Source organism: Hylobates moloch, unplaced genomic scaffold, assembly GCF_009828535.3.
Source record: "Hylobates moloch isolate HMO894 unplaced genomic scaffold, HMol_V3 SCAFFOLD_4, whole genome shotgun sequence".
Classification (NCBI taxonomy): domain Eukaryota; kingdom Metazoa; phylum Chordata; class Mammalia; order Primates; family Hylobatidae; genus Hylobates; species Hylobates moloch.
Genome location: NW_026652279.1, coordinates 106,991,786 through 107,004,301, shown reverse-complemented (window position 1 = coordinate 107,004,301; position 12,516 = coordinate 106,991,786). Strand labels below are relative to the sequence as shown.

Sequence of the window (12,516 nt, the reverse complement as noted above, 5' to 3'; positions counted from 1 at the left end):
TACCCATCCACAGCTGCATTTCCCACTAGATTGTGAATGCTTATGTCTAGTGCTTTTGTATCTCCAGTGCCTGAGATACAGTCATGCTTAGTAAATACTTACCAAACAAATAGCCATTGTGTTTCATGACCAAACCAGATTATAGTTTTTAAAAAATTTTATTATTAATATACTTTAAGTTTTAGGGTACATGTGCACAACGTGCAGGTTTGTTACATACGTATACATGTGCCATGTTGGTGTGCTGTACCCATTAACTCGTCATTTAGCATTAGGTATATCTCCTAATGCTATCCCTCCCCCCTCCCCCCAACCCACAACAGTCCCCAGTGTGTGATGTTCCCCTTCCTGTGTCCATGTGTTCTCATTGTTCAATTCCCACCTATGAGTGAGAACATGTGGTGTTTGGTTTTTTGTCCTTACAATAGTTTGCTGAGAATGATGGTTTCCAGCTTCATCCATGTCCCTACAAAGGACATGAACTCATCATTTTTTATGGCTGCCAGATTATAGTTTTTAGTCCAGAAACATATTCTTTTGGTGAACTTACACTTCTACAACACACTAAAAAAGCTTATACCCTCGAGACCACTTAAATATAAGTTTCAACATTTAAAAATACGGTACACAAGAAAATCATTCTTGAAAGCCCTAACATTTTAGACTAAATGACTTAATAGAACCCAGTTAAACTGAAAGCTAATGCATCTGAAAAGTCCTTTTAAATTTACAGTTTCTAGGCCGGGCGTGGTGACTCACGCCTGTAATCCCAGCACTTTGGGAGGCCAAGGCGGGTGGATCATGAGGTCAGGAGATCGAGACCATCCTGGCTAACACGGTGAAACCCCATCTGGCTGACACGGTGAACCCCCATCTCACTAAAAATACAAAAAATTAGCTGGGCGTGGTGGCCAGTGCCTATAGTCCTACCTACTTGGGAGGCTGAGGCAGGAGAATAGTGTGAACCTGGAAGGCGGAGCTTGCAGTGAGCCGAGATGGTGCCACTGCACTCCAGCCTGGGCAACAGAGCGAGACTGTCTCAAAAATAAAAATAAAAGGCCGGGCGCGGTGGCTCACGCTTGTAATCCCAGCACTTTGGGAGGCCGAGGCGGGCGGATCACGAGGTCAGGAGATCGAGACCACGGTGAAACCCCGTCTCTACTAAAAATACAAAAAAATTAGCCGGGCGTGGTGGCGGGCGCCTGTAGTCCCAGCTACTCCGAGAGGCTGAGGCAGGAGAATGGCATGAACCTGGGAGGCGGAGCTTGCAGTGAGCCCAGATCGCGCCACTGCACTCCAGCCTGGGTGACAGAGCGAGACTCCGTCTCAAAAAAAAAAAAAAAAAAAATAAATAAATAAAAAAAAAAAAAAAAAATAAAAAAAAAAATAAATAAATAAAATAAAATAAAAATTTACACAGTTTGTAACACAATGAGATAAAAGTCCCTGCTTTTCCTTCCTTCCACAGAGTGAGAGTCTCTCTCAAAAAAATAAAAACATAAAAATTTAGTTTGTAACATAATGAGATAAAAGCCCCTGCTTTTCCTTCCTTCCTTCCCTCTCTCCCTCCTTTCTTTCCCTTCCTTCCTTCCCTTCCTTCCCCTCCTTTTTCTTTCTTTTTCCCTTCCTTCCCTTCCCTTCCCTTTCCTTCCCTCCCTCCCTCCCTTCCTTCCTTCCCTCCCTTTCTTTTAGATGGAGTCTCCCTCTGTTGCCCAGGATGAACACTGGCATGATCTCGGCTCACTGCAACCTGTAATGACACCTGTAATCCCAGCACTTTGGGAGGGCGAGGTGGGTGGATCACAAGGTCAAATAATAGAGACCATCCTGGCTAACACGGTGAAACCCCATCTCTACTAAAAAAAAAACCAAACATTAGCTGGGCGTGGTGGCGGGTGCTTGTAATCCCAGCTACCTGGGAGGGTGAGGCAGGGAATTGCTTGAACTCAGGAGGTGGAGGCTGCAGTGAGCCGAGACTGCGCCACTGCATTCCAGGCTGGGTGACAGAGTGACTCCAAAAAAAAAAAAAAATGACACTAAGTCAGGCACAGCGGCTCATGTCTGTAATCCTAGCACTCTGGGAGGCTGAGGTGGAAGAATCAATTGAGCCCAGGAGTTCGAGACCAGCTTGGACAACATAGGGAGACCCCATCTCTACAAAAAACGTTTTAAAAAAGCCAGGCATGGTAGTGCATGCCTGTAGTCCCAACTACCTGGGAGGCTGAGATGAGAGGATTGCTTGAGCCCAGGAGTTTGAGACTGCAGTGAGCCATGATCCTGCCACTGCACTCCAGCCTGTGTGACATAGTGAGACACCATCTCTTTAAAAAAAAAAAAAAAAGAAAATGATATTACGCTCAGGAACTTTCTCTGGACTCATGTCAGAGAAACTAATCCAAGCACTTTGGGAGGCCGAGGCAGGCAGATCACTCGAGGTTAGGAGTCCAGCCTGGCCAACATGGCGAAACCCCGTCTCTTCCAAAAATACAAAAATTAGCCAGGTGTGGTGGTGGGCACCTGTAATCCCAGCTACTCGGGAGGCTGAGGCAGGAGAATCGCTTGAACCCAGGAAGTGGAGGTTGCAGTGAGCCGAGACTGCACCACTGTACTCCAGCCCAGGCAACAAGAGTGAAACCCTGTCTCAGCAAAAAAAAAGAAAAAAAGAAAAAAGGGCAAACAGAATAAAAAAGAGAGCCACTTCATCATCTTCTGGACTCTCTCACACAAATGCTAGGGAAAATGGCCAATGAGGTGAAGGTGATCTGCAGCAGGTGATGTCTGCAGCTCCCTTCTCAGCTCAGCACCCCTCCCCACAACACACTGCATTGGGAGCCTCAACCATGCAGAGGTCTAAATCATCGAGTCCACTCTAAAGCTGCACTCTGTACAAAGTACTTTTTACGGCAGGACGGAGACTCGCTCTGTCGCCAGGTTGGGGTGCAGTGGCGTGATCTCGGCTCACTGCAACCTCTGCTTCCCGGGTTCAGGTGATTCTCCTGCCTCAGCCTCCCGGGTAGCTGGGACTACAGGCACACACCACCACACCCAGCTAGTTTTTGTATTTTTAGTAGAGACGGGGTTTCACCATGTTGGCCAGGATGGTCTCAATCTCTTGACCTTGTGATCCGTCCGCCTCGGCCTCCCAAAGTGCTGGGATTACTGGTGTGAGCCATCGTGCCCGGCCTCTACAAGGTACTTAAGTGTCACAGAGATTACATTGTTAGCGAAAGGATCTTGACTCTAAAGGTGGAAGTTTATTCTTCATCCTGTGGATAGGAGGAGTTTGGGTGTCAGGATTTAAGGAGGGTGGAAGTTTAGTCTTCATCCTGTGGATAGGAGGAGTTTGGGTGTCAAGATTTAAGGAGGGTGGAAGTTTAGTCTTCATCCTGTGGATAGGAGGAGTTTGGTGTCAGGATTCAAGGAGGGGTAACAAAGACAAACTCCCATTCCTTCACAATTTTGCTGGGATCAGCTCCATTTTCTTGGTTTGGAGGTGACATGGGGTGGGGAGAGAGAATTCTGGGAAAGTAGACTCTGATTTTGGCCATGGGTAGAATTCCTCCAGCCTCCCAAAGTGCTGGGATTACAGGCAGTACTCACGATGGTATGCTAGGCAGGAAATAGTTCCATAAAATGGACATTACTTAACCACTCAGCATTGTGAGGATCAAATGAGATAATATTTTAGACTACTTACCATACTGTTAGGCACATACGGCCTGATAAGTGTTTACTATTACTTCACTGATATGTACCAACAATGATGAAAATAAGCTTCCAAAGAAATTTGCTCACAGACCATTAGAAACAGTTGTACTTGTGCTGAAATCCATAAGAACTGCTCATGATATAAAAGAGTGCAATCTGTTCCCTTTTTAAAGATCTATCACTTTTATTTTTTATTTTTTTTTGGAGATGGAGTCTTGCTCTGTCGCCCAGGCTGGAGTGCAGTGGTGCCATCTTGGCTCACTGAAACCTCCCAGGTTCAGGTGATTCTCCTGCCTCAGTCTCCCAAGTAGCTGGGATTACAGGCATGCACTACCATGCCCAGCTGATTTTTGTATTTTTAGTAGAGACGGGGTTTTACCATGTTGGCCAGGCTGGTCTTGAACTCCTGACCTCAGGTGATCTGCCCGCCTTGGCCTTCCAAAGTGCTGTGATTACAGGCGTGAGCCACTGCGCCTGGCTACCACAGTAACTTCTAAAGTGATAGATCTGCTAGGTGCAGTGGCTCACACCTGTAATCCCAACACTTTGGGAGGCCAAGGCAGGCGGATCACGAGGTCAGGAGATTGAGACCATCCTGGCTAACGTGGTGAAACCCCGTCTCTATTAAAAATACAAAAAAATTAGCCGGGTGTGGTGGCGGGCACATGTAGTCCCAGTTACTCGGGAGGCTGAGGCAGAATGGCATGAACCCAGGAGGCGGAGCTTGCAGTGAGCCGAGATCGCGCCACTGCACTCCAGCCTGGGCGACAGAGTGAGAATCCGTCTCAAAAAAAAAAAAAAAAAAAAAAGGCCTTCCTGTCTTATGATGTGACATCTTGCCAGAGGTGTGCATCTCCTTTATCCGTCTTTCTCTCACTCTCACAGTCTATAAGGGCTTAGGATTCCTACTTATTGATCTTTGTCAAAAGTCTGTTTGTCAGAGTAAGAGAGTCCTGAAATAAAAGTGTAAGGGAACCTGGGTGGAAGGGAAAACCTCCTCCATGGCCAGCACCCACATTTTAACATTAAATAAGAAAGCAATTTAAGCCAGGCGTGGTGGCTCACACCTGTAATCCCAGCACTTTGGGAGGCTGAGGTGGGCAGATCACTTGAGGTCAAGAGTTCGAGACCAGCCTGGTCAACATGGTGAAACCCAGTCTCTACTAAAAATACGAACATTAGCCGGGTGTGGTGGCATGTGCCTGTAATCCCAGCTGCTTGGGAGGCTGAGGCAGAAGAATCGCTTGAACCTGGGAGATGGAGGTGGCAGTGAGCCGAGATCACACCACCACTGCACTCCACCCTGGGCAACAGAGAGCAAGACTCTGTCTCAAAAACAAACAAACAAACAAACACGTAATCAGAAACAGCATCAGTCTAGCACCTAAATTATGTATCCTACTGAAGAGGTAAGTGTTTAAGAGACTCGAGCTTACGCAATCAGGTGTGCTGAGGTAACAGGCAACTAAAAGAAGCAGAAGAAACCAGTTTACAAAAACACCAAAGCACAGCTTCAAATAAAACACAGCTCTGCCCTGGGAACTCTTGTGGCACAGCCACCTCGTTCAATATGGCAGGCACTGTCCCCAAAACAAAAGACATCAGCAGAGGAGACACAAATCTGTTTCAGGGCAGTAACACATATATAAAGAAACAAGGTTTTGGGGAAGATACATGCTATGAACCAAGCACATGGCAGGTATCCAGAATTCTCAGTTCTATATAGATTTATCAGACCATTATCCACGGGCTTCCTGACATGGAGCTTCCAGTCATCAGGAACTAGAAGGTGATGGGCATACCACATTTGGCCTGTACATAAGAAAATCTGAGGTGGGGTGGGGAATGGGAACACCCTCTTTACTCAGAATTTTATCTTCCAGTGTGTACACAAGAATAAAAATCTTCTTAGTGCTGTAACAATCTCAGAATTCTAATGCTTTGCTGCTAAAAGCAAATAATATAAAAATTGTTTTTCTCAATGGATAGATATCTCCTGGCTTTAATTATATAACATTTTCTTCAATTTTTGGCATTGCTCCTTCCTTATTTTATTATTTTTTTCTCTTTTTTTCCTGCAAACACTATGGTAACTTGGGCACTTGCTACTTCTTGGTTGCAGCATCTAGAAGCAGATGACAAAATGAACGGGTGAAAAAACAACTTTTCCCTGTGCTTGCTTAGTTTACTTAAGCTTGTTTGTTTTGTTTGATGGTCTTGATAGTATGATTTTGGATTGCTTAATATATAATATTGTGTTGTGCTACAAAAAACTAACATATACGTGTATTGTTTTCATTTAAAAATTAATTAAAGAAAAAGAGAAAAGCAACATTTTAATGCCCCAGGAATTGAAACTAACCTTTTCTGTCTCGGCTGGACCCCTATGCCCCTCTTTTGATTTGCTGATATCATTTGCCATGTGATGATCAATACATGTCTGCTGGGTAAGCAGTACAACTCTGGGGGCAAGCCAGTTTTGAGAAGCTTATAATCTGACTGGGGGAGACATATCTTGAAATTTTGGAAAGATATTTAATTTCTAATTATCTTAAAAGCAAATAAAAGAAACATCAATTGACCATGATTCTGCACATTTCCCATCTCAGCATCACTACGGTAAAATAAGCTAATGATGAACACTGCCATTTCACTACAAACTCTCTCCTTTTATTAATGTTGAGTATGAACACGAAACATGATCACCTGTTTAAAAGAAAAACACCACTTTGTTCTTGGACAATTTCAAAATAAGGAACTTTGGGTTTTTATTCCTTTTAAGAGTTTCTGTAGTTGACTGTTTTTTTCCTGCTAAACAATTCTCCTTGGATCTGTATTACCTCAGCTCCTTAGATACGGCAAGGGTAGAGGGTCCTCATTTAAAAAACATTTCCTAATTGTACACATTAAAAGCTAATATTTAAGAAAAACCCTCTTAATCTTCCAACCCCTATTCCTATTGTGAATAATCTGGTTTAATACAAGTTAAGTCTATAAATAAATTTGTTCTTTCTCCTCAAAAAAACAGTTAAGAAACTTTACAAGAATTACAGGTTTAAAAAATTTACCGAGAGAAATGAAAGTACTGTCACTTAACCCCTATTAACATACGGTGTTCAAGCCTTCCAGTATCAGCGCCTTTTGCATAGCATCGCCGCTAGTCGTTTCACTAGCATGCTGGCTAGGAGTCTTCTTAGTCACTCTTTTCTTCTCCTTGATAGTGTCTGTACTCTGGCTTCAGCTCCCATGTGTTTTTGTGGATCCCTTTTACATTCTGAACACCAATTTCTTTTAAGATTTCCTTCAGGTACACCTAAAACAAAAACAAAACCCCTAACAAATAAGGCAGGGAACAAAACTTAAAATAAGATGATATGCCAAAGCACATATGCAAGCCATAAAAATTATGCTCCTAAAAGCTCAGCAAGATTTCTCTATAAGGAGGTTCAATAAACTGCCTTTTGATTCTACATGTGCGGCATGGTAACTGCACTAAATATATGATCATGTGCATTAAAGGGGTTGAAAGTCCTGAATGCCAACAACTTAAAAGCTAAAACAAAAAAACCACAAAAAACACTAGAAGAAATACATGAAAAAATTACTGGTCCTCACTCAATGTGACACGGTACACCAAGGGTAACCTGCCCTTGAGTTCAGTGGCTAACGGGCTCAGTTCACAGACTGAAACCAGTAGTTTCAGGAGCAGTAGCATATATAAAAAATGAGTAACATTTCTGAGAATATTCTATCAAGCAAGCATATGACAGGTATTCAGAATTCTCAGTTCTAAGGTGAGTTCTCAAATTTGTTATTGGGCCACCCACTTATTTTTTCCTATGTAAGAAGGAGAGTTGTTATTTGTATTTACTACTATTTGGACTTTAGCCAAGCTTGCCAACAAAGATAAGGGAGTAAGAAGTAATAATAAGGCCGGGCTTGGTGGCTCACGCCTGTAATCCCAACACTTTGGGAGGCTGAGGTGGGCAGATCACCTAAGGTCAGGAGTTCGAGACCAGCCTGGCCAACATGGTGAAACCCCTTCTCTACTAAAAATACAAAAATTAGCCGGGCATGGTTGTGGGGACCTGTAATCCCAGCTACTAGAGAGGCTGAGGCAGGAGAATCACTTGAACCCAGGAGGCAGAGGTTGCAGTGAGCTGAGACTGTGCCATTGCACTCTAGCCTGGGCAACAAGAGTGAAACTCTGTCTCAAAAAAAAAAAAAAAAAAGTGATAAGAAGACATCCCCTAAAACTATCAGGGAAGCAGCTTTGTGTTTGGCTTCTCCAAAGAAAAGAGTCATATTATGTTGTTTTAGGTCCCTGAAAATTCAACAAACATTTACTAAATGATTACTATGGTCATGGAAATGATGGCTATGTTAAGTGTAATATGAAACTTCACCTTTGCTTGCCAATGCTGAAGGCCAAAAAACATTCCACAATAAGCTGACCAATATAAATTACAGAATTTCCTTCTTGGAGAAGAAAGGAAAGATAATAATAATAATAATAATTATTATTATTATTATTATTATTATTTTGAGATGGAGTTTTGCTCTTGTTGCCCCAGCTGGAGTGCAGTGGCATGATCTCGGCTCTCTGCTACCTTTGCCTCCCAGGTTCAAGAGAGTCTCCTGCCTCCTCTCAAGTAGCTGGGATTACAGGCACATGCCACCACGCCCAGCTAAATTTTTGTATTTTTAGTAGAGATGGGGTTTCACCATGTTGGCCAGGCTGATCTTGAACTCCTGTCCTCAGGTGATCGATCCACCCACTTCGGCCTCCCAAAGTGCTGGGATTACAGGCCTGAGCCATCGCACCCGGCCAAGATAATTATTTAAAGCGACTCTTTTGTTGTTGTTGCAGAACAAAGCAATCCAACAATAATTTGTGTGCATGTGCTTCAAAGAACTAGTTACGGTATGATGATGACTCATCCCATTGATGGAAGATGTAATTTTTCTTATTGATTGAAATGAGGCATTAATAAGAAAAATGGCTAAGAAGCTCTTGTCTGTATATTTAAGGTAGTGCTTTTCTCTAGCGTGGTGCTAGACTACCTGCATCAGAACCTTGTGGGGAGCTTGTTAAATAAGACACAACCTGGGCCTACTGAATCAAAGCCTCTTAGGCTAGGCTCAGGAATCTGCATTTTAACAAGTGCCTAGGCGACTCATGTAACTATATACTAAAGTTCCACCACATCTGGCTTAAGGCTCTTCCAGTTCTGATACTCTAGGATCTTTGAGTCCTTAGTGTGTTGCTTCATTCTCTGAGCCTCATCATTGCTGGAGAGTACGTGTTACCAACATAATCTAATGCCACTTTACACTGACTGATATAATGCTCTAGAGTTCATAAAGTCCTTTTAGTTAGGGGTAGGTTGTCACCTAGAAACATAATAGCTGATTAGTACTGGAACTATACAGAGGTTCCTTCAGGATGGCTTAGCTCTCTCGTGGGCAGCCTTCCCATTCCAGCAGCCAAGCCCCAGCAGATGGCAGCAATGAACCAAATGAGCCCTGGGTTCCCCCGAGGCTTGCTTGCCTCCCACACCTTATACAGTTGGCTTCACTAGCAGACCCGTGTGAATGAGTAAGCATAAAGGCTTGAGATATCCAGGTAATATAAAATGCAAGTCTGCCACCTGCTATTTCGAATTACATTTAAAAAACAGGACACCGTTCATAAACTACTTTCTAATTGAACAGGATTCATAAATGGAAAACGATTGGTTAGGCACAAATGATTCTCTGTTTAGGTGCCAAGAATGACATCTTTGTAAAATTCCAAAGAATGGTTTATTATGAGACTAGCTAAGACGATGTTGCACAAACAACCATACAATTGTGGATGCACTGCAATGGGTCAAAAACGAAAAGAACAATTGCCAGGAGCATTTTAGTAGCTCCATAGAAAAGAAGCTCTCCTGACTTCAAGTCTAGTGTGCCCATTTATAATCTAGGCCCAGAAAATGAAAACCCTAAAAAGGGTTACACAAAAAATATTAATAAAGTCTTAAGTGTATAAATTCAGTTGTTTTCATGTCCACCCTCATTTTGGCAATCTAGTAGAACATATGGAATTCTTTTTATAAACGAAGGTGTCACTCTTTTTTCCTTGTAACTATAAGAATGGAATGAGATGATCATAGTCTCAATTTCTCAAGCAACAAAATGCAATCAGGGTCACAATGTCCTGTGATCAGGGGGTAGGGGACACAAACTTCCTGATTTTTAGGATGTTCTAAACTGCAACCTAAGACCATTTTACTCTAATCAAATACATTAGCTTGGCAGGGAAGTAGGTACAAAACATTAGCAGAGAAAGTAGTAGTGACGATAGGGAAAAACAAGGTCTCTAAAGGGAAAATCTCTAAAGGGAAGACATGGAAAGAGAACAGAGAGAGCACATGTCCTTCCTCTGTCTAAAATATTCTAATGATTTCCCCGTTTGGGCTACACATTAAATTCCAAACGCCTTTGTAGGCATCCACTCAGGTCTGCCTTCTCCCTTTAGCCTCATCTTCCAACACTTCCCCTTACACATACTTCCCATTTCTGTATCTGCGTGCTTCTGGGTTTTTCCCAAATGTTGTTTCCCTTCCTTGTAATGTTTATCTCCTTTCCTCATATCTGGACCCCTCATTCTTTAAGACTAGGCTCAAATGTTACTTTCTCAGAGAAACCTTCTCTAACAGCCTTACCTTAGATTTACATTTCACACTGCACAATCTTCGATGGTAGCTCTTATTATAATCCTTTATTTATAGGCCTTGCTCTCCTCTTAAATCACATGCTCCTTTTTGGGGGGGGGGGCGGGGGGACGGTGGGGAGGGAGTTTCACTCTCGTTGCCCAGGCTGGAGTGCAATGGCGTGATCTTGGCTCACCGCAACCTTCGCCTACTGGGTTCAAGTGATTCTCCTGCCTCAGCCTCCCGAGTAGCTGGGATTACAGGCATGTGCCACCACGCCTGGCTAATTTTGTATTTTTGGGACAGACGGAGTTTCTCCATGTTGGCCAGGCTGGTCTTGAACTCCTGACCTCGTGATCCACCCGCCTAGGCCTCCCAAAGCACTAGGATTACAGGCATGAGCCACCGCGCCCGGCCACATGCTCCTGTTATAGTGCCTGCGTGCACATCACAGAGACTCAGTGTACTTATGCAAAGTGAATAGGGTGTGCTTAAGACTAACAAGGCAGCTAAGAGGACTGCTGGGTAGTGGTGGGGGATATCACTAGGAAGGTCCATAAAAATAGACCATTCAAATTACAGTTCATTTTTAGAACTCAAGCAGTGATCTAGTTTGAGAAACAAAAGTTTACTGTCTAAACTGTACTACGTGAATTTGAATGTTATTTATTACTAAAATCTGCATTTTAGTGCTAAAATATTGTTGGTGACAAAGCCAACTGAAGAAGAGGTTTTAAAGGTTCTACCAGGATTGAAAATTACTTGGTAATCTTATTTCTCTTTTTAACATTCATATATTCACTCAAACATTTATTCCAGCACCTACAATGTGCCAGGTGGAATGGTAGACACTCAGTTTTTCTTCTCCTCGGAGTTCACAGTTTAAGATTAGTGCAGAGGATGGGGGCAAAGAAAAAGGCATATTAGGCCAGGCGTGATGGCTCACGCCTGTAATCCCAGCACTTTGGGAGGCTGAGGCGGGTGGATCACCTGAGGTCAGGAATTCAAGACCAGCCAGCCAACACGGAGAAACCTCATCTCTACTAAAATTACAAAAATTAGCCGGGCGTGGTGGCAGGCTCCTGTAGTCCCAGCTATTCAGGAGGCTGAGGCAGGATAATCACTTAAACCCGGGAGGTGGAGGTTGTAGTGAGCTGAGATCGCACCACTGTACTCCAGCATGGGCAACAGAGCAAGATTCCATCTCAAAAAAAAAAAAAGAAAGAAAAAGAAAAAGGCAAATTGGCAGGTAATCAGAAAATATAACACAGGCATGTGTACAGGGTATTACGAGACCACTGAGAAGGGGCACCTAACACAGCCTGCATAGAGATATTAGGTTCTTTGAGGATAGATATTTGATCTTTTGATTTGAACAGCAATTCTGTGTAGAGATCCAGAGAAAGGAGTTCTCCTCCTCTTACTTACTCTAAATATTGAGTGACTTTCCAATTAAATCTTTTGTCTATCTGTATTTGAAACAGAGGATTCTAGAACTGAGTAGATCGCTTTTATGTCACATACGATTGGGGATATGTCTTATTACAGACTATGTGCTGAGCTGCAGCACAAGATCTGAATAAACTGGCTCAGGTCCAGCAATTCTTCATCAAAAGGATGTGTGGGAGAGAATTTACGGCAAGTCTGAATGCAGAGAAATAAGGAATAGAACATCACAGCTTTCTTGGAAGGAAATGGCAAGGCACATACTTGACCAAAGAGGGCAGGTGATTAGGATGTTTGTTTGCATTTGTGGGTCAAGTTAAAACTGTGGTGGGCAAAAAGCCAGAAGTCCACGGATCAACTTCCTAATTGGCCCCCAAGACTGAGACAAACCCATAGAGAGTCATAAGGCACAGTAGCCTATTATTTTAGTCTTTTGCTCCTTCCTTCCGTCCCTCCACCCCCTACCATTTCTCATATCATCTTTTCTTCTCTTGCTCTGTCAAACGAATGGAGGACTTAATCTGCATTTCATCTTATCAGGCATTTCAGTGATAAGCATAATAATAAATCAATTATATCTAAATTTGTAGATGTTCATTAAAAACATACACCTTTGACAGGGAGATGATCACCAACTACTAATGCTTTACGTAAGTTAACAATA

The 12,516-nt window shown here is 43.0% G+C and overlaps 1 protein-coding gene across 1 annotated transcript in view; it reads right to left on the bottom strand.

Annotated features, from left to right (window-relative positions):
• Positions 1 to 6,448: 6,448 nt before the first annotated feature.
• Positions 6,449 to 12,516, bottom strand: part of GTF2F2 (general transcription factor IIF subunit 2) — a 167,501-nt gene continuing 161,433 nt past the window's right edge. The window contains exon 8 of the mRNA XM_032150814.2: positions 6,449 to 7,021. Within this exon, the coding sequence (XP_032006705.1) occupies positions 6,902 to 7,021 (120 nt within the window). The 3' untranslated portion in view covers positions 6,449 to 6,901. The remainder of the gene's footprint in view (positions 7,022 to 12,516) is intronic.